At 51.3% G+C, this 25,469-nt stretch overlaps 1 protein-coding gene across 9 annotated transcripts in view; it reads right to left on the minus strand.

Annotated features, from left to right (window-relative positions):
* The window catches only part of AUH (AU RNA binding methylglutaconyl-CoA hydratase), a 208,369-nt gene that overhangs the window by 25,543 nt on the left and 157,357 nt on the right, over positions 1-25,469 (minus strand). For 3 of the 9 annotated variants that reach the window (XM_042913419.1, XM_042913426.1, XM_042913425.1), the window contains exons 10-11: positions 20,954-21,094; positions 18,662-19,002 (exon numbers count right to left, since the gene is read on the minus strand). In XM_042913419.1, the coding sequence (XP_042769353.1) occupies positions 18,874-19,002; positions 20,954-21,094 (270 nt within the window). In that variant the 3' untranslated portion in view covers positions 18,662-18,873. Of the gene's footprint in view, positions 1-18,659; positions 19,003-20,953; positions 21,095-23,763; positions 24,371-25,469 lie in introns of those variants that run through there. The other 6 variants (XR_006195964.1, XM_042913421.1, XM_042913420.1 and 3 more) reach the window with 4 other exon arrangements.

Below are 25,469 nucleotides of genomic sequence, written 5' to 3' on the forward strand. Positions count from 1 at the left end.
TGAGTTGTGCCTCCACTTCACAGACCAGGAAACCGAGGCAGGGAGTAGCCAAGTCACCTCCCTGAGGTCCCACGGCTGGAAGGAAGCAAATCCGAACCCAGGAGACCTGGTTCCAAAATCCAGCCCACACTCATTCTGGTCTGCAGCCGTGCCCCAAAACGTGAAAGGCAAGGCAGACGGTGGCACGTTTTCAGTGGGGAGTATGGATGAGTCTTCCTTTCCTGCCTTTTTAAAAGTGTTTTGTGTTTCGAATTACTATTTTCAGAAGTCGCCACCCGCTCCGGGGTGAGCCGGCGCTGTGGGATCGCTCCTCCCCCCGGGGAGACGGATGCAGACGCAGCAGGAGTGACGCGGGGTTATGCAACCCGGCTTCGTTTCCACGCAAGTTTCCACGCACCTGGAGACCCTGACGACATCCTCGTGGCCGAGAGCCGTCAAAGCGGGTTTGAAGGACAGAAGGGCTACACCGCCCACACCCTGACTTTACAACCCGTCATTAATTAGGAAGAAGCGAGGCGTGTCTGGTTTCGTGACTTCAGCTGTCCACCTGCGGGACAAATTTCCACGAACGCCCGTGGCTTCTCCCCCGCTGCCTCCTCGCCGCTTCGTGCTCTTTCGGGCGTTTTAACTTCTATTTGCAGCGCTGCTTCCAAAACGGCACGCGAGTGTACACTGCGTAATTCACGAGACGCACTCAGGGTTCAAGTGCCACCATCGCGTCACCGCCACAAACGTAAGCACGGGCGTGTCGACAGCTGTTCTGCTTCGCCCGCCGCCCGGCCAGTCAACAGTGTCCGAAGTTCAACAGGAACACCTGCCCGCCCCGTCCCCGTCCCCAGTTCCGCCTTATGTAGTCAGAGAAGCGCACGCTGTCAGTCCTGTGTCTGAACAGACGTGAACGGTCTGTCCCGGGGTGGTGGCCCGGGGATGCCCTCCTGGAGCACTGGGGTCCGGGGTGAAGAGCTCTGGCGTCACCAGCAGCCACCTGAGACCCCGGGAGACGTACTGCCTGTGTCCCGGGGCACCCCCGGATGTGCCCACAGAAACAGAGGGCAGTGCTGGGGGAGGGGGTGGGAGGTGGCACATCTTCAGACGGTAAACGGAAGGATGAACAGCTCTGCTCAGAAAATGAGGGACGTGTGGGGGCCGGAGCAAAGAGAACGGAGGCTCGGTGCCTCAGAACCTTTTAGAACCAGCAGGTGCACAGGCTCGCGGTTCTATGACGTCAACCACCCTTCCGGCCACTCTGGGGCCCCTGTGTTCTCTGGGCGGCATCCTAAGTCCCAGCGGACCAGGGACGTGGCACGAGTGGGACCCCCTGCAGCTGGGCGGCGACAGGGCAGCCGTGCGTCAGCCTCAAGGTGCACACCTGAGCAAGGTCACCTGTGCACACCTGCGGGGTGTCGGGGCAGGGGTGGTCCACACAGCCTGAACCAAGATGGCGGTCCCTACAGACTGAACGTCTTTGGGGGAGTCCGTGGACTGGCAGAACTTAGGGCCAGGGGCTGCCTTCTCCAGAGTGTGGGGCGTGGGCTGCAGGCAGTTGTTTCTAGGTCTCCAGTGACCAAGGGGCACCACAGGTACCCGGCCGTCCTGCCTCGCACACACCGAGTGCCCTGTCTCCGCATGTGCCAGCTGAGGCCCAAAGGGGGTCCCGGCGATAGACACGGTAAGGAATACTGAGTGCCTGCGTGTGCTGTGCTGTGCACAGATGTGGTGCCATTGAATACCTCGTGCCTGTTCCCTCCCCATCCGACACTGGACAGGCCTGACTGTCGTTCTGCCCACAGACTGCAGGGGAAGCGCCCCCCTGAGGGTCTTGTGCCCTGTCCTTAGGAGGGTCTGGGCATCCACCTTCTCCCACGCTGCCGGGGGGCCGGGCTGGACACGGGATTGATCAGAGGCCCCGTGGAGACAGGAGCTCCCTGGGGACAGGAGCAGCCTCAGCTGATGCCGAGTGGGGCAGACCTGCCCCTCTGAGCACAGTCCAAGTGGATCCGCACAACTGCAAGAAAAAACGGTGGTGTTGTTTCGAGCAGCAAATTTGGGGGACGGCTTGTAACACGGCCCTAACGGAACCACGCTCAGGCTCCTCTGCGCTGCCCCAGCAATCCAGATCCCAGAAATGGAAAACGTGGTGTGAAATGAAGGATGCTGAGAGTGGATCACTGCACATTCAGAACGAAAGCCAAGAACCGGACAACGGGGCACAGAAATGACAGGGAGGAGTCGGTAAAGCCGGAGAACGTGAATACGAAGCACCCAGAGCTTTCTGGTTGTCCGGGTCCTCTTGGCTAATTAAAGTGCACACATCTCATTGTGAGCAGAACGTCGGCCCCTCAGAGATGTCGCGTCCTCATCCCCAGACCCTGTAAATCGCTGGGTTACTGACAGAGGGGGGAAATAGGGTAGCAGATGAAGCGAAGGAAACTAGGAGGAAGACAAGACTGCTCATCGGACCGAAAACCGAGAGATGATTCCAGGCAGCCCGAATGCATGCAGTGTGGCCGCAGGTCCCAGCCGGGGGCAGAGAGCTCAGACTGCGTGTGGTTATGCGTCTGCAGGTGGGGCTGGGGACGCGGGCCCGGGGACTCGGGGACGCAGGCACCGCCAGCAGCCGGAAAGGCAGCGAAGGGACCCTCCCCTGCGGCCTCTGGAAGGAAACAGCCCCACGGACAAGGGGCTGCAGGTCGGCCTCCCGACCCCCAGAGCCGTCAGATTACACGTGCGTGCGGCCCGAGGCCTCGACTTTCCCAGGCCAAGTTTGTTACGGCCGCGGTAGAAACACTAACACAATTGCAGGAAAACTGGAAAAGGCGCGTGTAGTAGAGGCATATCACGTGAACCCGGGGGTGAGCCGTACCCAGGGAGTCGTGGCCTGTTCTTCTGAGAGCACGGGGAGCGCTTCTCCCTGCAGTTCTGTGCTCGCATCTGCGTCACCCTTCCAGCTGCCGGGGGGTGCCGTCCGCTGGAGAGCGCCGCGTGCCTTTACCCCGACTTGCCACCCGCGAAGGCGCTCGTGGGCTGGTGTCAGAGACCAACAGGCTGGTGCACGGGCTCGATCCGCTCCTCAGGACCAATTCCCACCACTGGAGCTGCTTTGCCAGAGGTCAGCAGCTGCCTTGTCTCACGCGCGGGACTTGGCGTCTAGTGCCCCCGCTGCGCCGGGGACCCTCTCCAACACGGTCGTGACGCCGTGTTACGACTTCCCGGGGGCTCGGCGGGGTGGTTTCTTCCAAGGAGTCCTCCATCTTCGGTGCCGGGCGCTTTCTCTCGGGGGTGGCGTCGCCCGGGCACGGCTGGCTGAGCCGGGCGGCTGGGCCGTCAGGACCAGGGGATCAAGGGAGCCCGTCCTCACCTCACCGCCACCGAGACGGTCATTGTTCCAAGGGCTCAAAGGCCGTCGGGGCTTCCGCAGTCTACCTCACTTTGGTTCTGAAGTCCCGTGTTCTTTCTACTCCTTTCAAAGCTCCGTTTCCTTTAAGGATGGTGCGTTTGGGACCTGTGCCTGTCCATGGCATCCTTTCCAATTATTTTGAAGTATTTTCAAAGCCCTGATTGTCTGAGGTGTCTTTGGCTGTGAGCACGGTCATGCGGGGTCAGAAACCCAGGCCGAGGCTCCCTGTGGTCTCAGTGTGGTGGGCTGGAAGCTGGGGGCACGGACAGCACCCAGCTCCCCCAGGAGCCCGGAGCCCCGGCTGGCGGTATCAGGCGAGTGTGCACCCAGGGGTGGAGGCGGGGGTGGGGTGGGTAGGCGGCTTCCGTCCCAGCTCAGCCTTTGGGAGAAGCCGGAGTGGTGAGCCCAACCCCGCCTCGATGCGCACAGGTTACATCAGGTTAATTCACCGGGTAACGAGGCCCTGTGACTCCGGGCAGATTCCCAGAGCCTCCAACACTGTCTGCGCCTGGCGGTCAGCCAGGGCCCGCTGCGGACTTGGCCCAGCTCTGCTCCCCACAACCACCCCCCCCCCCCCGCCCCAGCCCCTTGGCATGTCCCTCGTTCCTTGGTATCCTCAGGTACGTCACCAACCCCGCCCCAGGAGAAATCAGGCTTCTCCTCAGCACACTGTGTATGTGGTGTGTGTGGGGTGTGTGTGTGTGTGTGTGTGTGTGTGTGTGTGTGTGCGTGTGTGTGTGTGTGTGTGTGCGCCTACATGAGGTGGGCCCCAGGGCTGTTTCCATCATGCCCAGAGGGCGTGTGCAGGTTAAGCAGGACAGAAACGGTGGTGACCGTTTCCGAGCAGAACTGAAGCTGCAGCCTGAGTTTGGGGTGCCTGCGTTGGGGGCAAGTTTCGGAAACAGGCGGTGGCTCTAGGAGGCCCCCTGCGTGTTGTGCCGGCCAGAGCCCGTCCCACTCAGGGCCAGAACCTGGCAGGGACACTGCGCTTGGTGGGGCCCAAAGGTCCGGGTCAAACTGCGAGCCTTCAGAGGGATCTCGGGGCCGAGCCCGGGGACTTCCGGAAGAGGGACCGCATCCCCAGGCAAGGAGTCCAGCCACCCCCGACCTGCCCAGGGTCCACCCGCCATTAGCATGGGGGTCATTTCACAGACGGCCAGATGGCACCCTGTACCTTGGGAAGGAGGCTCCCCAAAGCCCAGCCTGCACCACAATAGGTGTGAGAGTGCGGGCGGCCCCCCCCCCCCAGCCGGCCCTCCCCAGCCCGGCCTGGGAGCCCAGTGTCTTCACAGGACGGACCCCTGCCCTGTGCACCTGGCCCCATGAGTCTGTCCTACAGTCCCCCCGCCCTGGGCCTGACCGCCCCCAGGCGGCGAGTGTCTCATCGCTCACTTAGAGGCTCTAGAACAGCAGATGGGAGTTTGTTGACACTGAGGGATTTAAGGAGACTCAATTACAGTCGTACCGAAAAAGCTTTCTCTAAAATAGGAAAGCACACGGATTCCTCAACTCGCAGAAATTGCTGACAGCTTTGTTTTCAACCCAGCAGGAGTAAAAAGAAGCTGACAACTTATTTTTGCAGGTTATGCCCATTCAAGTCTATTTTTAGATCTTTGTCCTCAGTGAGCGCACATCGGAATAGCATTCGGTTTGAGAATCGCCATCTGTTCTGAGCGGCGAGCCCCAGCTCACGGGGTCCGGGGTGGGCGCGCCTGGCCGCTCGCGGCTGTCCCCACGGACGAGAACAAAGGGGCATTTTGTGTCCACGGCGTGTGGAGGGGGCACTCCAACGACGTCACAGGCAGCGAGCGCTGTTAAGTTCAAACAGCTATGAATTCAATTCAAACAGCTATGAATACGTTTTATTTATACACCGAGCACCATGAAAAAATGCCCTTGGCTTTTAAAAATGGAGCTCAAATAATCCCTCGTATTTAAATAGATTTCTCATAAAAAGGCCATCCAACCTTATCTTGGTCGTTAAGATAAAAATTAACCTATGGAAAAAAAGCCACCACAGAATGCTATAAAAGGCCCCTTCCCCTGCCTTCCGGTTTGTGACAAGCACTCCCTCCCTCTGCAGCCCGTTCCTTCCAGAAGCTCACAGAGAGGCCCCACCGGCTGGTGACTCACTCTCTTCTATGGAAATGCAGTTGGTGCATGACATACATCATGACAGGGGACCTGACATATGAGTAATGGGCTACGAGCACCTTCTGGAACCAGCATTCGCATGCGGTGCCCGGGGAGGGCCAGGGGCTGGGCAGGCAGCCCCTAAGCCCACGGGCCTGACCCGCCCTCGTGCTCTATTTTTAGCCTCCACTAAACTTAGCTCATTCCACCCTCTCGAATAACTTAGATCTGAACACCACTCCTCTCCTACGGGTCCAAAGAACTCTGCAAGGAAGATTTAGGTGGTCAGTGACAGGCATTTAACGCGCTACAAGGAGGTAATAGGCCTGTCCCAGGGAGTCCCGCGGCCTCGGGAAGGACCTGGCAGGATTCCGGGACCGTGGACAGCACGCGCTGGCCGTGGCTGTCTCTGCAGAATTGCCCACATACCCGGCCCGAGGGCAGTGTCCGCTGTGGAGACCGTGTGACCCACCCAGGGCACAGCAAGCCCCACCCCTCCCCCTGCTGCTGGTCACTATTTCAGGCCTCTCTGAACGTTTTCCAAAATAATTACCAAAAGGAAATCATGCTGCTCACACATACACACATGCGCTCTTTCTCTCACTCTCTCTCTCTCTCTCTCCCATCCCCGAACACACAGAGTCCTTCTTGGGGAAACCAGTACTAAAAAACCCCTAAGCGAAGCTAGGACGAAGTGGTTGGTAACTCTCGGGGAGTTCACCTGAAACCCGGAGACAACGCGCCGCCCCTTATCAGGCCCGGTTCCAGGAAGCGGGTCCGCCCTGGGTCACGGCCCTTCCCAGGGCTGCCCGCCCCGCAGGGACCAGGCAGCATCGCCCGCCCGGGGACCTGCTTCCTGCGGCTCTGGCCGGGCTGCAGGACAGCTCCACGGTCAGCATTCGCCCACACCACTGGCCTTCGGTGAGGCCGGAGTGTGGGAGGCGAGGGGTGACGGGGACATCCCCAAAGCGCCTGGACTCTGAAGGCTGGACCCTCAGCAACGAAGCTAATGGCCACCCTGCGGCCGGAGCCAGAGAAGGGCCATTGGGGCAGGGCGGTAGCCTGAACTGCACCCCTGCCTGCAACCGCTGTGCAGAAAACAACGCAAAGCACCGTGGAGACAGGCCATCGTAAGGTGTGCTTCGGGGCCAGCCAGACCTGAGGGCATGGGAAGGCGTGTGTGGTGGCCCCCCCTCCCGACTCTGCCCCTTTCTCGTTCTGCCGCTCACGGGGCCACCCGGCAGCGCTGGAGGCTAAGTGATCTCACCTCACTTCCAACAGAGGCACCGCGTCGTGTATACTGTTCAGAAAAAAGAGGCCCAAGCGTCACCCTCTCTGCAAGTGTTCTTTAGGGAACAAGATGTGGTATTTAGGAAAAGCCGCCTGGTGTCCCCTGCCCATCGGGCAGGAGGAAACTGGAGAACTGCTTGCTCCGCGGACGAGAGAATACGGTGCCTCTTAGCGCACACCCACGTACTCTGAGTGGCCCTACGTGAGAAGAACCGGACGTTTCTTACCCTCTGAGAAAACAAAAGGATAAATCACAAACGTGGCTTGGGTGGTGGGGCGAGGGGAACCAGCACCGCTCAACACAACTCTTACAAATTTGGGAAAAGCCTGCGGCCCGTGCATTGGCTCAGTCGGTGGCAACGCAGATTCGAGGGGGCCCGCGAACGCCGAGTGGTTTCCCGGGAGTTCCGGCCCGAGTGCAGGTCCAAAGGGGAGTGGGCGAGTGCACAAGTAACCTAGAGACACGGGCGCAGAGACCTGCGCGGGGCCACTCCACGCGGCCATCTGTGCATGCGACGGACGCCTCCCGCCCGGTCTCTCCACTCCAAGCCTGGAGTCCTCAGCCCCGGCCACGGGGCCCAAGTCCTTCCCCAAGTACCGCCGGGCGGAGCGGAGGGAAGACTGCCCCGCTCCGTGGTGGGAAGGCTCCGGAAGATGCAAGCTGGGCACTGCCAGGGAGCACGTCCTGAGAGGCAGAGCTGGCGGAAGACGGGACCGCAGGTCTGGTTGGTCCTGGCGCCGGCCGGTCGGCGGATTCCCTCTGGCGGTCTGGCTCACTTCAGGCTGAGTTTGTGTCAGTTGCCACATAAAAAGACGCAACACGGGCCTGGAGTCTTACCCTGACCAGGCCCCTCCACCGGCTGACCCCAACCCCCCAGGCGGGCTGCATCGGTACTCCTCGGCTAGCATAGGCCCTTGCGGACACGGCCGCACGCTGGGGCACAGCAGGAACCTCCCCAAGCCCTCTAGGTCCCGCTGCACGAAGGCCGGTGCCCCTAAGCCGAGGTCTAAAGAGGGCCCAATGGCAAAGCATGCTGCTAAGCGGCGAAGCCCTTTAGTCACTCCCAGTCCAGAGTCACAACTGGGAATTTGAGAAGGATCGTGTCCTTGGATGTCGGACGACGGACTGCCACCCCTGCACTAGCCAGCCAGATGCGGCTGTAAGGGGATCCTCAGCCCACGACAAGTTCCAGGACCCTCTACAAGGGCAGCAACAAAAGCGAACCAGTGAGGCGGAAAGATCCCCACAAAGGTCTCTCCAGTGATCCTTCAGGGGAAACCTGATCAGCGGGAGCCTGGGTACCGAGATTGGCTACGGGAAAGTAGGTCAACCGTGCACGTCTGACATCCACTGGCCCTGTCACGTCCCTTCCTCTGACATGGGGGCTTTGGGGACCAGAGAGCTCATTGTGCTTCATCCCCGTTTCCAAAAGGTTCCCTCCCTCCCTGGCACGATGTGCTGAGATGGCTGAACAGCATGGAGGCCACCGTCTACCTGGTTGTGCAGAGCGATGCCTGGCCCCGAGCCGGTAGATGAGCCCTGGGGGGCGTGCGCTTACAGCTGGGCTCAGGGCAAACATTTGCATTTGCGGACACGCAGGGAGGGATGCCTTGCACGACTGGGGGGCCCGTGGGGGTAAGGATGGCTGGTTGGGTCAAGGTTGGCCATCATGGCCGCTATGAATTTTCCGGCCAGAACGGCAGCCCTCCCTTCTGTTGGAAAAGTCACCCTCCAATCACAGTGCCTACTCCCACAGCCACAGGGAGGCCATGTGGTCTACTTCACCCAGCAGAGGCCTCTCCTGGGGGGTTCTGAGTCGGTGTTGAGTGAAGAGAGTTCCCCTTCCTCCCTGGTGGCGAGCCAGGCAGCGGGGAGCTGCCATCAGGGAAGCCAGTCTATGAGACCAGTTCCAGGGGACGAAGCTACAAGCCAGACAGTGTGTGACAAGAATCGGAGTGTGTCCCTGCAGCCCCGAGACCGTGGCTCCGGCGGCATCCAAGGATGCCACTCCCCTGTCTCGCCTGGCTTCCATGCTGAGAGTCACAAAGCTCCCCTTCACCTAAGCCACTCTGGTTGATTTCCTGCCACTTACAACAAAAGTCCCATTACGCCAAGCATTTCAGACTGCACTCTACTGGGTGAGATTTGAAAATACTTAACAAGATGCAGAATTAAACTTTATCCTTTTGGCCCCAGGAAATCAGTACCAACCGTCACACTAACTCTCCATCGCGCGTGGGCGTATGAGCGTTCTGTCTCTCTGGCCCAAAAAGTGTTTAAGAAAAGCAACTGTATCGCCAATATTAGTTCACAGGACGGAGCGCTGTAAAACAGACCTGCGCCTTCCACAGCAAATTAGAATACGTGAAGGTAAGGTTAAAATAGGAGGGCTCGTACGTGAACCAGTCTCAGGAAACTCCTACTCCTCCAAACAAACCAACAAGACAAAACAGAACAAAAACCTCCCCACTAGGTTTCTCCGTTTCACTCAGTGGCTGTGAAGCAGTTGTTAATCACGCACACATTAAGAAGCCGAAACACATTGGGTTATTTCTGAAGCACATTGTTTTGAAGCTCTGTGTGAATCTTTCGTAGTTGTGTGTGGAGAGTTATGTCACAAAGTTAATCATTCCCAGGATGCTTGCATCTGGGGTAATGAGAAACTTCTTGTGCAAGCGGCCATTAATCAGTGAGGGCAACATTGCATAATGGGCTCTGGAACACGTGTCCGGGGATCGGAGCCCAGCGTTTCTGCCTCTCGCTGACCTTTTCCAAAGCAGAACTGGAGCCACGTGATGTGTGCTTCCTGCCAACAGCCACTTATTGCCAATAATTAAGTTGGATAATGTGGAGAAGTAGAAATAGAAATTGCAGTTCCTTCAGAGTTCTAAAAAGGACTCTCTTTGAAGTCCTTGGTTTGTGGCTCCGTGTTGTGGCTGACTTGAACGCGTCACTCTTGATCGTTACCAAAACTACCCATTAAAGTTGAAATAAAATATTTTGCTAAGTGGTTCCTGGCATTTGTGTTAGAAACAATAGCCATGGCCCCACAATAAGATTATTTTATACGTAAGAAAAGGGAAGCAAAAAAAAAAAAAATCAAAGACGCCAGGAGCCAAAGACGCGTCATCCATCCACTCTCAGCCCATCATGTTTGATGTTCTTGAGCAACAGTGTTAGCGAGAAACTCTTACTTAATCTTGCCGGTATTCTCCAAAGAGGACACTTGTGAAATACTCAAGGCAAATAAATATGCTCTCATTATTACACGAATAAAGAGCCCGTGTAGTGTGAACTGCATCTGTGACATCCACGCAGACTCGAGGGGAGCAGAACCGTAATTAAGCCCCGGCAACGACAACGGCCACTGTGTCCAAGGAGCTCTGGGGCCCCCCGTGCCAACCTGCTGTTTCCAACGGCACCTTAACCAAACAGTTCTTCTGGAACTTCACCAAGGGTCCATTTTACATCCTAGCAGCCGACCAGAGTGTATCTGGTTCCCTGGTATATATTACGAACAATAAATTGTCAAGTTTCCTCTTTATTATTTTCTTTTTTGTTTGTTTGTTTGCATTTTAGAAAAGGACTCTTTCCAAAAAAAAAAAAAAAAATTACAAAAAAAAAAAAAACCCAAAAGGACTCTCTTGGATTCCATCCCACTAGCAAACTCTTACTGTACTTGAAATCCTGGCCCATATCTGACAATTTTGAATTAATAAACTGCTCTGTCATCATAGTGTTAATGCCCAACAGTGGAACATGAACTTCACAGATGGAAGGAAAGTTTATACTCCTCCTGAAACACAAAACATGTACCTGCCAGGATTTCAATAACTAACTCTTGATTTTTACCACTTGAATTCTGCATTTGTGCATTGATTTGCTTTGATTTATGGCCGTTAGCTTTGCCACCGGTGGCTGAGTGCACACGAATGCTCCACAGACCGAGCCAATGTCATGACCAGGCAGGGGCAGCTGCAGCCAGAACGGCAAATGTCCTGGGCCTGTGCTCAGAGCACACATTTAAAAGACAACATAGCAGTAAACCCCATACTTCTTTGACTGTAAATAAACTTTACATTTGGGAAGTAAGGTATATTAAATATTGAGGGCTGTAATAACAACAATAAATAGCATAATATTGTGGATAATTAATATCATGGTATTAGTACTAATGGTTAATATATTATCATTCAATAAACATCAGTTTTGATGTACCAGAAGTCAGATGTTATTTATCAATAACAACATCCGCGATACACATGGTTGCATTAAAATCACCTGGCTGGGGGGCGCCTGGATGTCTCAGTCAGTTAAGCGTTCAACTTTGGCTCAGGTCATGATCTCCCGGTTCGTGGGTTCGAACCCCACATCAGGCTCTGTGCTGACGGCTCAGAGCCTGGAGCCTGCTTCGGATTCTGTATCTTCCTCTCCCTCTACCCCTCCCCTACTCGTGCTCTCTCTCTCTGTCTCTCAAAAACAAACGTTAAAAAAAAAAAATTAAAAAAAAAAAAAAGTCAGCCGGCTGGGTGGGTCATGTAGTAGGAAAAGTGCAGTGAGAACCTCCAGAACCTGCTTCTCTGTATAAGCAGTCATTTTCAAGATCAAGTTTTTTACAAAACCCTTGGAAATTAACCAAAAGCTTGTAACCATCTGATGAGCATTTCTTCAGGAAAAATGGCTGAGTCTCAGGAAGAACATCAAGCTCTGTGGAGGTTTAAATTGCCATACACCCACTTTTCCAAACTCCTTAAAACCCAATCATCTGAAAGTCAGGGTAGCCATTGCCCCAACCCCCACTGTGTCTGTAGCCTCCCCCAAAGCTCTCTTCTTGGGACTCTGTCATTTTCTGGCCTGTCCGGCAGCATCCTGGAGGCCCAGTTACTAAGGAAAACCCTGACTCACAGGCTTTGTCTTTATCCGACCTGACTCAGAAACCCCTCCTGTGAACAGCTTTCTACAGGGTATTTGTGGGAAACGATCGGTGGCAACAATTTAGCACCAAAGTCACCTGAGGCGGTGACAGCAGCTGGTACAAAAAAGAAGCTGGGGGATGAGATGCCTATAGTGGGCTGTAAAAACCTCTGACACGTTCCTAGGAGTCTAGAAGGCAGTATGCACGTTCAGGGCTGTGGACACGCTCAGCAAAGACCTGAGAAGGCTTTCTAACTCTCATCTCTGGCTGACCCCGAGGCTCTGCAAGGAAGTGAAGGCTGAGGCAAGGTTGCCAATTGCCCAACAAAACATCGGAGGCAAGCCCCAACATGCACACAGTGCCCCTTCCCAAGACCTGGAGATTCACTGCTTCAAGGCATTTAGAGGAGTCTCAGTCCGGTCATTTAGCTGATCGCTAAATTAAACAGAGACTTTGGGGATCACAAACAATAAAGAATACAGACTATTTCAGACAAGTTAAGGCATAAACAAATAGCAACAATAATAAACAGCAACCACAAACCTGGGACAGGAGAGGCAAGGACCTGATTTCTAGGGTTGCCATATTATTTTATTTATTTTTTGCCATATTATATTATTTTAAATACCTATGCAACAAAATATTGTTAAGACATGTAAAGAAACGAGAAAGTGTGATCCATACAAAGAAAAGAAGCAACTAATAGAAATTATTCCTAAAACCCCGAGACATTGAACTTACCAGAAATGGTTTTAAAAGTTATTTTAATTATCTTCAAAGAACTAAAGGAAAGTATGAGAACAATGGCTCACAAAACAAGGAATATAAGTAAAGAAAAATTGTAAAAAAAAAAGAACCAAAGACCAATTCTAAAGTTGAAATTCTATTAACTAAAACAAAAAACTCACTAGTAGTCTCAGGAACAGCTATGACATGGCAGAGGAATCCGTGAATTTGAAGACATATCAATAGCAATGATCAAATCTAAAGAACAGTGAGAAAGAAGTTCAAAGGAAAATGAACAGAGCCTCAGAGGCCCATGGGACACCACCAAGTGTACTACCATAGACATAATGGGCATTCCAGAGGGAAAGGAGAGATAGCAGTAGAAAGAATACTTAAAGAGCTAATGGTCAAAGACTTCCCAAATTTGAAAAAAAGACATGAATCTACACATCCAAAAAGCTCAATGAAATCCAAGCAGGATGAACCCCAAGAGATCCACCACCAAGGCACATTATAATAAATTGCCACAAGCCACCCAAAGAATCGTGAAAGCAGCATGAGAGAAGTGACTTGTCATTCACAAAGGGCCCCTCAAAAGATTAATGGCCAATTTCTCACCAGAAACCACACAGACCAGAGGGCAGCGGGATGACATATTCACAGTGCTGAAATACAAAGACTGTCAACCAAGAAGCAGATACCTAATAAGCTTTCCTTCAAAAATGAAGAAAAAATTAAGACATTTCAAGGTAAACAAAAACAGAGAAATTGTCACTAGCAGAACTTCCTTACAATAACTTCTATAAAGGGGGTCCTTTGGGTTGAAATGAAAGGACACTAGAGAGTGATTCAAACCACTGGGGGCGGGGGGAACTAAGTGTACTGGTAAAGGTAGCAACACATATAAAAAATTATAAATATATTTTTCATCTTTAACTTTTTTTCCTCCAATCAGAATTAAAAGCTGCATAAAACAATAGTTATCAAGCTGTTCTCATGGACTTAGAATGCATACAGATTTAATTTACAGGACAATAATGGCATAGCAGTAGGGGAAGGGTACAACACTACACGGGAGCAAGTGGCAGATGTATATCTCACCTGATCAATAACTACATTGAATGTAAATAAATGGCCAAACACTCTAGTCAAGAGGCAGAATGGACAGAATGAATTAAAAAAATATGATCCAACTTTATGTTGTCCACAAGAAATACACTTTAGATTCAAAGACCTACATAGGTTGGAAGCAAAAGGATAGAAAAAATATAGCACAGAAAAGCAACCAAGAGAACTGGAGTAGCTATCCTAATGTCAGACAAGACAGACTTAAAGATAAAAACCTACTATAGATGGAGAAGCATATTTTATAATGATAAAAGGATTAATTAAACAAGAAGACATCATCATCATCATCATCAATACATATGCTTAACAACAACAGAGTCCTAAAATACATGAAGGAAAACCTGACAGCATTTGAAGGGAGAAATAGACAATTCAACAACAGTAGTTGCAGACTTCAATACCTCACTTTAAATGCTGGGTAGAAGAAGTGGAAGACCAACAGGAAATAAAAGAATGGAACGAGACTACAAATGAACCCGACCTAGTAGAACGCTCTGTCCAGCAGCAGCGGAATGCACATTCCTATCGTATGCACATGGGACCTTCTCCAGGATAGATCATATTTGAGGCCATAAAAAAAAAAAAAGCCTCATTAACATATGCCAAGGACTGAAATTATACAATGATGAGATTGAAGTATATTTGCCAGCACAACAAAATTGAAATTAAATTTGTCCCAATAATACAAGGACATCTGGGATGTTCGCAAGCATGTGGAAATTAAGGAACACAATCCTAAAAGACCAGCAAGACAAAAATTTCACAAGAGAAATTCAAAAATACTTTGAGATGAATGAGCACAAAACTACACGTGTCAGGGTCCCCAGACCACCTTCAGGTCTGGTAATTCACTAGAGGACTCATGGCACTCAACAAATAGACTACAACCAAAAGGATACCGAGCAAAGCAGCAAAGGAAAAGGTGGAGGGGTGGCTGTCGGGGAGACCAGCCGCAAGCTTCCAAGGGTCCTCTCCCAGTGGAGTAACACAGGAGGAGTTAAATTCCTCCAGCAACAAAGTATAATCAGACGTGTGAAGTGTCACCAATATCTCATTAGAGACTCAGGGCCCAGGGCTTCTGCTGGGGCTAGACGTGCAGGCATACTCTGCTTGGCGAAAATCCAAATCCCATATTCCAAAAAGGAAAGCATAAGCCATATTGTCTGTACAGTGTAGGCATAACTCTTACCAGTTCTGGAAATGGGAATTTCCCCAAATGTAAGTTTCCAAATGTAGGCCAGGGGCCCATCTTGCAACCAGTCTTTCCCAAGAATAGTAATTCAGACCTGTCATGTTAATTAACTCTTTTCCACAAACATATCAAAACTTACGGGATGCAAGTAAAGCGTGCTCGGAGAGGCATGTACGTGGCATGTGCCGACAGGAAAAAGACCTCAAATCAAATAACCTAACATTCTACCTTGAGAAATTAGAAAAACAAGAGGAAACTACAGCCAAAGTAAGTAGAAGGAAGGAAATAATAAAGATTAGACTAAAAATAAATGAAAAAGAGGACAGAAAAGTAATAGAGAAAAAAACACAAGAAAATGAAAAGCTGATTCGTTGAAAAGCAACGGAACAGGTAAATCGAGCGGGATGAACAATGACAAAAAGGAAGGAGCCTGAAATACTAAAATCAGGAATGAAAGGGGGGAAAACTGCTACCGATCTTATAGAAATAAGGATGGTGAAAAATTCACATACATATTGTATGTGAAATTACATAACCTACATGAAATTTAAAATTCCTAAAAAGAAAGAGAATATTGAAACTGACTCAAGAAGAAATAGAAGGTCTGTACTGAGGTAAAACATGAGGGTAAATTCACAATCAAAGCATTTCCAACACAGGAAAGCCCAGGTCCAGACGGTTTCACGGATAAATTTCACTGAACCATTAGAGTAGAATTAACATCAATCCTACACAAACACTTTTGTTAAAAAAAAAAAAGACTTCCGAAATTGTTCTGAGAAACCGGTATTACCCTGATACCGAAACTGAAGAAAGACATCACAAGAAAGAAAACTACACAATAATATTCCTTCTAAACCTAAACCCATAAATCCTGAACATAGTATTAGTAAGCCACATCCAGCAAAAAGGAATATACACCATGACCAAGCAATTTATCTTACGAGTGCAAGGTTGGCCTAATATCTAAAAATCAATTCATGTGGGGGCACTTGGGTGGCTCAGTTGGTTAAGCATCCAACTTTGGCTCAGGTCATGATCTCACGGCTCCTGGGTTCAAGCCCCGAGCTGACCTCTGTGCTGACAGCTCCGAGCCTGGAGCCTGCTGCACATTCTGTGTCTCCCTCTCTCTCTGCCCCTCCCCCACTTGAGTTTTCTCTCTCTCTCTCTCTCTCTCTCAAAAATAAACAAACATTAAAAGATTTAAAAAAGAAAAATCAATTAATGTAATAACTGTATCAATAGAATAAAAAATAACAACTGCATGATCAAATCACAACAAGGAGAGACAATGGAGTAGAATTAAGAGTTTAGAAATAAATCTTTTACCAAGATAATACAAGAGAAGAAAGAATAGTTTTTTCAACAAGCAATCCTGGGACAACTGGATTTCCACAAGCAAAAGGAGGAAGTTGGACCCTACCTCACACCATATATACAAATTAACCAAAATGGATCAAAAACCTAAATGTAAAAACTAAAAACTATAAAATGCTTAGACAAAAACACATCTTTATCACCTTGGGGTGGGGAATAGTTTCTGAGGACACTGAAAGCACAATGCGCAAGGGAAAAAACAGATAAACTTGGCTTCGTCAAAATTTAAAACGTTAGTGCTTCAAGGGACACCATCAAAAAAGTGAAAAGACAGCCCACAGGAGAAAAGATTTATAAATCATATATCCAATAAGATAATTTGTATCTGGAATGACTAGTATCCAGAATATATAAAGAACAGTTACAACGCAATAAAAAAATGGGAACCTAATTAAAACCAGACAGAAGGTCTGAATAGACATTTCTCCAAAAGATATACAAATAGCCAACAACCACACGCAAAGATCTTGAACACCATTAGTCACTGACACCGGGACACCTGGGTGGCTCAGTCTGTTGAGCAACTGACTCTTCATTCCGGCTCAGGTCATGATCCCAGGGCCGTGGGATCGAGCCCCGTGTCAAGCTCCATGCTGAGTGTGGAGCCTGCTTAAGATTCTCTCTCTCCCTCGGCCCCTCTCCCTGGCTCGCTCTCTCTCCACTTCACACATAAAATTTTCTAAGATTAAAAAAAAAAAAAAAAGGCAATGACAAGTGCTGATGAGGATGTTGAGAAATGGGAACGTTTACGTATTGCCAATGGGACGGTAAAATGGTGCCTGATTTTGGAAACCAGTTTAGCAGTTCCTTGAAAAGTTAAACATAAAGTTGTTTTGTGACCCAGCACTACTTCCGCTCCTGGGTGAACACCCAAGAGAAATGGTAAAATATACCCCCACAAATACTGTACATGCATGTTCACAGCAGCAGCGTTCGTAATAGCCGAAGAGTGGAAGCCACCTAAAAGTTCATCAACCGATGAGTGGATAAACAAAACTGTAGAATGTCCACACAATGGAGTATCTTCAGCCACAAAAAGGATTTAGGGACAATTTGTACCACACCATGGATGAACCTTGAAAACATAACGCCGAGCGAAAAAAAGCGTCAGACGTCACAGGCTACATATTGTATAAACCTGTTTAGATAAAATGTCTTAAGCGGGCGAATCCAGAGACAGAAAGCAGCTGAGTGGTTGCCAGAAGTTGGTGGCAAGAGACAGACCGCTAATGAGTACAGGGCTGCTTTGGGGGCTGATGAAAATATTCTGGCATTAAACGGTGGTCATGGTTGTACAACTCTGTGAAGAAATGAAGACGGCTGAACTGTGCAGCTTAAAGGGCGACTCCTTTGGTATGTAAATTATACGTTAAAAAACAAAATAAAACAGAATCCCCACAAAACCCACAAAGGTGTCTTGTCCTTCAACTCTGATGTCAGGGCTCCAAACCCAGAACCAATTCAAAAGTTATGAAATAGAGCCCCAAAGGCATCAACAGGTAACTTCCCCAGGTGACAACAGCTTTGGAAAACTCTGTTCTCAGGGGTGACAAATAGACTAGAGGAGGTCTTTTTTCTTGCAGATGTGACCTTTATTCTGTATCTGCTGGAGGTCATGGGGTGAGAGAGGTAGGACCCGTCTGTCTCAGGCCAGGACTCAGTTCTTTTTCCTGGTTCCCTTGACCATGACTTTCCTCCTCACATTCACTTTCCAAGACTAGCTTATCCTTGGGGAAGACTGGATACAACTAAAAATGTCAGTTCTGTTGAACTTTTACAAGAAATTCAACACAAATTTTCCTATCTCTACATGCAAATTTTTTTTTTTTAAGTTTATTTATTGTGAGAGGGAGAGAGGGAGATAGTATGTACGGGAGGAGCAGAGAGAGAAGGAAAGAGAGAATCCCAAGCAGGGTCTGCAACGTCAGCATAGAGCCCGAAGCGGGGCTCGAACCCACTAACTGTGAGATCACGACCTGAGCTGAAACCAAGAGTCAGACTCTTAACTGACTGAGCCATCCAGGCGCCCCTCTACCTGCAATCATTTTTAAATACGCACATAGCATGGGGCACCTGGCTCGGGTAAGCATCCGACTTTGGCTCAGGTCACGGTCTCATGGTTCATGGGTTCGAGCCCCACGCTGGGCTCTGTGCTGACAGCTGGGAGCCTGGAGCCTGCTTCGGATTCTGTGTCTCCCTCTCTCTCTCTGCCCCTCCCCAGCTCACACTCTGTCTCTGTCTCTCAAAAACAGATGAAATGTTGAATGACAATTTTTTTAAAGTCTGTAAAAAATATGCACACAGTGTGTGAGAAGTCACCCATTCTACCTGACCTCAGAAGTACCAGCACAGTGGATGGGCCTGGATAAAACTGTTTGTCTTTTTTTTCTTTTTCTTTTTTTTAACTTTATTTATTTATGTTGAAAGAGAGAGATCGGGAGACACCAAATCCTAAGCAGACTTCACACTGTGCCCGGAGTGGGGCTCGAACTCAAGAACTGTGAGATCATGACCTGAGCAGGAATCAAGAGTCGGACACTTAACTGACGGCCCCCAAACTGTTCGTGTTTAACAGGGGGGACTGACAGTCCCATGCCACGCATACTCCCCACAAAGACTGGACGCAGAGAAAGTGCCTTTTCACGTTGTGTGCAGACCTCGGCTGGTGTTCCGTAAGCATCCAACGGAGGAGCCCCTGACAACTCCCACCAATATCATCTCACCATAACCGGAGCATCTTTGCACCAGGCTGCATGTGGTCTGTCATTTCCTGTCTTGAATGGCGCGTCACACGTTTCTTGTATTTTTAAAGCACTCAGATGAGGGCCGCCTGTGAGCAAGTTCTGAGGTTCAGAGAAAGTGTGTTTCAGGCAAGTGTTAGCAGACAACTCAGAAGAAATGTGACTCAGGGCAGGAGAGGCCGCGAGGAGTCTGAGCTTCTCCGGCTCGCCGACCCGCGCTTCACTTTCTGTAAACTGCACAAAGGTTTCATTCAACTGGGCTCGGAGGCTGGAAGTGAAAGTGGCCTGACTGTTTTTGAAAAGGTCAGGAAAGTGCACTCGCCCGCCTTCATATTCCTCTGAACCCTTTGCCTGTGAACATCACGGCGACGGGAGTCTGGCCCCGAGCCTCGGGGGGATGCCGCGGTGATTTCGCGACTCCCCTCGGCGGCCTTCGATCCCACTCTGCACCACGGGTTCGCCGCATGTGATGAACGTGTCACACGGTGGTCTCCCGGGCCGCGCGTCAGGGCTGCGTGTCGGCCGCGAGGTGCGGGCGGCAGCCCCCGCGGGGAGCCTGCTCTGTTCCTGGTCTGGTCACACCCCTCCCAGCCTCTCCTCTGTGATGGCGGGGTACAGCCAGGCAGCCTGGGGAGGGCCGATCGGGCATGAGAACCCCCTCCCGCCCCCCACCCCCCCACCCCCCCGCCCTCAACACTGGTACCGGGAACACGGCAGCCAGCGGCACTGGGCAGCCGTGTACCTCCCGCGTCCTCAGCCTGCGTCAGCAGAAGGAACGCGATCCCGGTGACACCGGGGACACAGCACGGCCACATTAGGAGAGCTGTCCTCTGCCCCGCCTCGTGCTCTTACGGCCCTGCCGGGACTGCTCGCCTTCTGCTTCTGCTTCAGCCGCCGGGGTCGGGGCAACTCCTAGGCCCGGAAGAGCCCAAGCGGCTTCCCCTGCTGACCGTGGTCCTCAGCCTCATGTGGACGGCGCAGGGCCGCCAGGAGAAGTGTCACCGGGGCCGGATTCACACTGCACGTCTCCCAGCTGTCCCCGACTCCCCTTTCCCAGGGTGAACGCCAGGTTTCTGAATCGTCCCCGAGCCCCCTGCCTTGTCCCAGCACGGCTCTTCTGAAACGTGAAACAAGGTGCCAGCACAGCCGTGGAAGACGGCTCTCCCGCTCCCAGGCAGACACGTCCGATCTGTGTGCACAGCCGGTCACGAGCACCACGTAACAGCCCTCTCTACAAATGAACCAGCAGACTCAGATGACGAGACGCTTTGCCTGAGGTGGGTCTCCTCACTGACCTTCTAAGAAACCTGGTCAAAGGGCTCCTGGGTGCTCTCTAGAAACGCAGAGCGAACCCGTGACGCTCGAACTGAACGCGGGGCTCTGGGTGAGAGTGCAGAGCAGAGCGAGGTGCTCGCCACACTGCCCCAAGAGTACGGGGGACTCTCGAGCCACACGGGCTTCCTTTTTTGGTGAGTATCACACAAACCACGAGTCCCCAAACTCACGCTCTGGTCGCCGGCTGAGGGAGGCAATGCCCCGCTCCCAGCACCGTGGCCGGCCCCATGTCCCGCCAGAGCGCAGTGATGAGACTTTGGGGCTCTGGGCACGGCACCTGCCACTGATCCAGCCCGCCACTTTCTCGGCCCGCCAAGGGACAAACCCGTTCCCAAGGATCTCTGGGCGCTGGCTGCGAACACGCAGCTATGGGACCCAGCGGTGGGGGTGGGGGGAGAGCTCCCGACCCCACTGCCCTCCTGCACTCACTCTGTGCTCCAGGTTCTGCCCCCCGGGAGTCACCCGGAACTCTCCCTGTAAACCCAGCACGGGAACAGCCGCAGAGGTTTGGGGCCTCACACGCAGTGGTCATTAACCCTAACGACCAGCCCAAATTCCCTCATCTTGTCCGTATTCACATCTGCAGTGATCTTGTCCGTGTTCCCTCCAACCAAAACAGGCAACACACACTTGAAAACGGGACAGACAAGCTGGTGGCTGAGCTCACTCTGCTGCCCCACAGGGGACAGTCAGCTCACTGAGGATGGCCTCCTCCTACCTTGTCTTCTTGGCCTCGCGCTGCAGGAACAGGACGATGGGGGCTGGCCCCAACAGCTCGAGCTCCGCGTCTTGGGCTGTCCTTGGCAACCTCAATTCCCCCTGCCGGGCACCCTGCTCTCTCACTGCCTGGAGAATGCACCTGAAAAATAGATGCCCCAAACCACGTGCTTGAGGGTGGGGAGCCTGCCCTCTAAGGATCTGTCGGGGGGGGGGGGGGGTCTCCCAAAGCCAAGGACTCCGAAAGTACAAAGGGACGGTGGGTTTTCAGGGCCTGGGACCCACAGGTATTTTGAGCAGAGGGTTCAATCCCTAACACCCCAAACACCTCCAAGCACAGTCTGTGTACAGCCTGTGTCGTCAATGCGGAAAAATGGTTCCCGTTTTACCAAAACATTACCAAGGAACTTTTAAATGCTGTAGTTTTTCTTTTGGGACAAATATACAGTTATTCTGTAATATAAGAAATCGATTTCATTGCCGTTTTGATAAAGCCCAATAACGCTGACCTACACATACATTAATAGTTAACTTGGTAGGCGGACGAAGAAATACAATGGCACAATTAAATACGAGAAAGCGTCTGCCTGCCAGGAGTTTCAGACCCCGGATCAGAGCGACTGTAGGACCTATCACAAGAGAGAGCCATGGTCCAGGGACACAAAGGGTCAATGGCCTGCCACCAACAAGCCCGCATGAGACACTAGCATTTCCCATGGAGCATGGCATCCGTGAGCAACACCCAGCTACTTGGGTCCACCTACCTACAAAGCTCTAAGAAAAGTGGCCAGAAAAGTGATACTCTGTGACAAGCCATTTTGACAGCCAGAAGAGGAGGGGGGGAAAAGGACTAAGGAAAACTGTCTAGTTTTTAACAAACTTGAAATGATCCGTTAACTCCCAGAAATGAGTCAAGACAATCTGCGTTTTCTTTGGGCGATTATTGCAACTCTCCTTGTCTCCCAGCTTCTGTGACTCGCGAGGCCTCTTCTTTCCCAGAAAGGTTATAGATTAACCAGCACAAGCGTCCTTGAAAACCAGTGTGTCTCCTGCTCTGAGATGATGTGAAACGCTTTTCCCCTGAACGGGGACTGTGCTCAGTTAACCACCCTCCCCCCAGGTCTTCTTCATCTTCATCAGGGGATCGCCACCACGTGGCCAGCGTGTGTCAGCTTGCCGTGGTTCTGAGTAAGGCCGCACAAACGCTCTGTGTGCCAGAGGACAACGTGGGCAGCAGCCCGCCCCGTGAGGGGCAGCCCCCTCGAGGAGCCACCGGACTCGGGCACAGCGTCAGGACCACCCTAGCTCTGCCAAAAGAAAGACCACAGGAAAGGCAAACTTCGCAGACAAGTGGGCACTTTCCCCTCGCTCTCATACATGAGTCTGTGATCTCTGCAGTCACAAGGGGAGGAGCTCTTTGCTTTCAGATCCGCTCTGGTGACTTCATCCAAACTTGCAGGAAATTAAATGGTGCTCCATCAGCAATAGACCACGCATCCGTGGGGAGAGACCAGTCATTCGGCACACGCTTGATATTTTCGCTATTCACGTGATTATTTCCCACTCCGCGAAAACGAACTGGCATTTGAACGTGTCACGGGCAGAACAACACGGTGCTGAAATCTTAAGAAAATAAGGAACAGTACTTTACTTGCAAATTATCCTGCATGAAGTGAGCGGCGCAAGTTTATCAGAAAACAAAGCATGCACCTCGCCGGATACAATCGCCAGGGCGGAACGTGGAATTTAGTAAGTCCCCATCACATGAGGCCAACCAGCTGAGCGCTGCCCCCAAACGTGCAGGGCCAGCCGCACAAGTGACAGGGAACATCGCGCTGTCCTTCGGCACCAGGACACAGAGAGTGGGGACGGCCAAAGCCTGGCCGGGTAGGCTCTGGCACGTGGCAAGTCCACGCTTGCCTATCTCAAGGCTTTTCAAATGGAGGCGGAGAGTTCAGTTTCGCAAAATGAAAAATAATAATAAAACTTTCAAAGTCGATGCGCTTCCCGAGAGCAAGGAAGCATCGGTGCTGAGCGTGGGAATGCACAAGACAGGCGGTCACCCACGTGGCCAACCGCACTCGACAGCAACAGAGCACGGGTGTGGGATCGGGGAGGACGGTGGGGCACCACCACGGTCCGCTCGTCATGCGGTGCCCGTCCCGGGAAAGCGGGGCCTCCCCGGTGCTGCCAGCCTCGGGCCCGGACACAGGCTCGGGGAAGGCAGCCTGGTTTGATAACGTACAAAAGAAAGCTGGCCGGAATCTGTTTAGGGAGCTGGAACGTTCCCCCTGCACCACACACTGAATTCTACAGCTCACTGTGCCCTGCACACGTGGTACCTGCCCCCTCCCCCGGCGAGGCTGTCCGCTCAGACGTGCCCCCGAGCCCCTCCGAATCTCCTCACTTTGCCTGGCCAGCGGTTAGAAGCGGGAGACGGGATGGCCGTGTTCACCTCCTTCCTCACTGAAACCAGATGCGCAAGAGCCAGGGGCGGGAAACACACTCCACGGCCGCAGGCCCGTTAGGACAGCCCGGCCCCGGCGGCACGGCTCTGTCCCCCAGTCAGACTGGGGGATGGGGCCGCCTGCGCGGCGGTCGTCCAAGCGCGCCACCGCCAAGCCTCCAGTGCGCCTCACGAGGCCTTGGGCCCCCGTCTCTGACCGGGTTACCGTCCCACCATCCGCACTGCATTCTAAGACTCAAGAGGTCACCTCACAGAATGGGCATGCAAAGCTGGTTTCCTCTAAAAGCCAACACGCGATGATTTATTCAATTCAGAAAGAATGGGGTAAGAGAGAAATTCCCAAGTTTTCTTTTCACCGATTTTATTTATATTTGGTAATTTTCACTCAGAGAACCTATCAATTCCTCTTCCAGTCAGAGATGCATGTATGTGTGCGTGTATACACATTCCCTTAGAAACTTTATTTGGTATGACTTCACATTTTTTGGTATATAGAAATAATTTTATTTCGTATTGCAGCACAGTAGACATACAATCAATATTATTTCCTAGAGTGTGCAATATAGAAATTATTCACATTAAAAAATTAAGAACAGAAAGCCTCGTATGCAGGAAATATTTAAAACTGTGTACCTAACTTTGAATCAGTTTCTGACAGCGCAGACTACTAGCTTTATAAACCTGAATGAATATGACATGAGACACGTTTGAACAAAGTACACAGATGGGTCCGCTCCAGATGCCTAATTCACTAGACGGAGGGCGCGTTCTTCACTTTGGTCAGTGGGATTCCACGTGCTGAGGCAAATGTGGATCTGAAAGATACTTCCAGACGTACACGTCTTACACTGGCATTTGAAAGGTTTGTTTCTTCTATTCTCCTTTATAGCGAGGGGACCTTTTCTCTTTAAAAGCAAGAAGACCTTCAAGCCTGTCTTTTGTTGAAATAGTCTAGAGAGACAAAACATTATGTTACCTAAACCAAAAAATAAAAACTGTAAACGTTGAACAAGCTTTATGTAAAAAAAAAAACAAAACAAAAAACAGAAAATAATCTAAAATTTGAATCCTACTAATCATTTGAAGAATTGTTACCAAATTGACCATTCTAATTCCAAATATGCCCCCCACCCTCATTTCAAATGTACATAAAAAAAACCACAGGCTTTATCTTTTACATAGTTTTAGGTTTACAAAACATTGAGCAGAAAGGTCAGCCTCCCATACACTTCCTTCAAGCCCCCGGGGTCTATTTGTCACACCTGAGGAACCAGTACTGATCCAGTATTATTCCCTACAGTCCAGTTTCCAGGGGCCGCCGTGCTGCTTCTGTGCTGGATTTTCACAAAGCACAGTCACATACCCACCACTACAGGATCATACAGAACAGCTGACCTGCCCTAAGCACACTCATCCCTGCCCTTCGCTGCCTTCTCCAGAAGGTCAGAGACTTGGAATCCTGCCGTATGTGACCTTTTTCGACGGAAGTCCTTCACTGAGCAGTATGCGGCTGAGGCTCTTTCGTGTCTTTTGGTGGCAGGATAGCTCATTTCCTTTTATCGCTGAATAAGACACCAGTGTATGGATGCACCTCAGTTTATCCATTCACCTTGGCTGCTTCCAAGTTTGGAAATTCGGAATAAAACTGCTAAAACAGTGTGCAGACTTTTGTGCAGATGTAAGGTTCAACTCACTGGGGTAAACACGCAGTAGTATGATTGCTGGGTCATGTGGTAAGATTACGCTTAGCTCTTAAGAGATGGGCAAATTGGTATTTTGTTTGTATTTGCATTTCTTTTTTCTTTTACAGTTTATTTATTTTTGAGGGAGAGACAGAGTGTGAGCGGTGGAGGGGCGGAGAGAGAGGGAGACACTGAATCCAAAGCAGGTTCCAGGCTCTGAGCTGTCATCACAGAGCCCGATGCGGGGCTCGACCCCACAAACCGTGAGATCATGACCTCAGCCCAAGTCAGAGGCCTAACCAACCGAGCCCCCCAGGTGCCCCTGTATTTGCATTTCTTAATGACACACAATGTGGAGCATGTTCTAT

The sequence above is a fragment of the Panthera leo genome, chromosome D4, assembly GCF_018350215.1.
Source record: "Panthera leo isolate Ple1 chromosome D4, P.leo_Ple1_pat1.1, whole genome shotgun sequence".
Lineage (NCBI taxonomy): Eukaryota > Metazoa > Chordata > Mammalia > Carnivora > Felidae > Panthera > Panthera leo.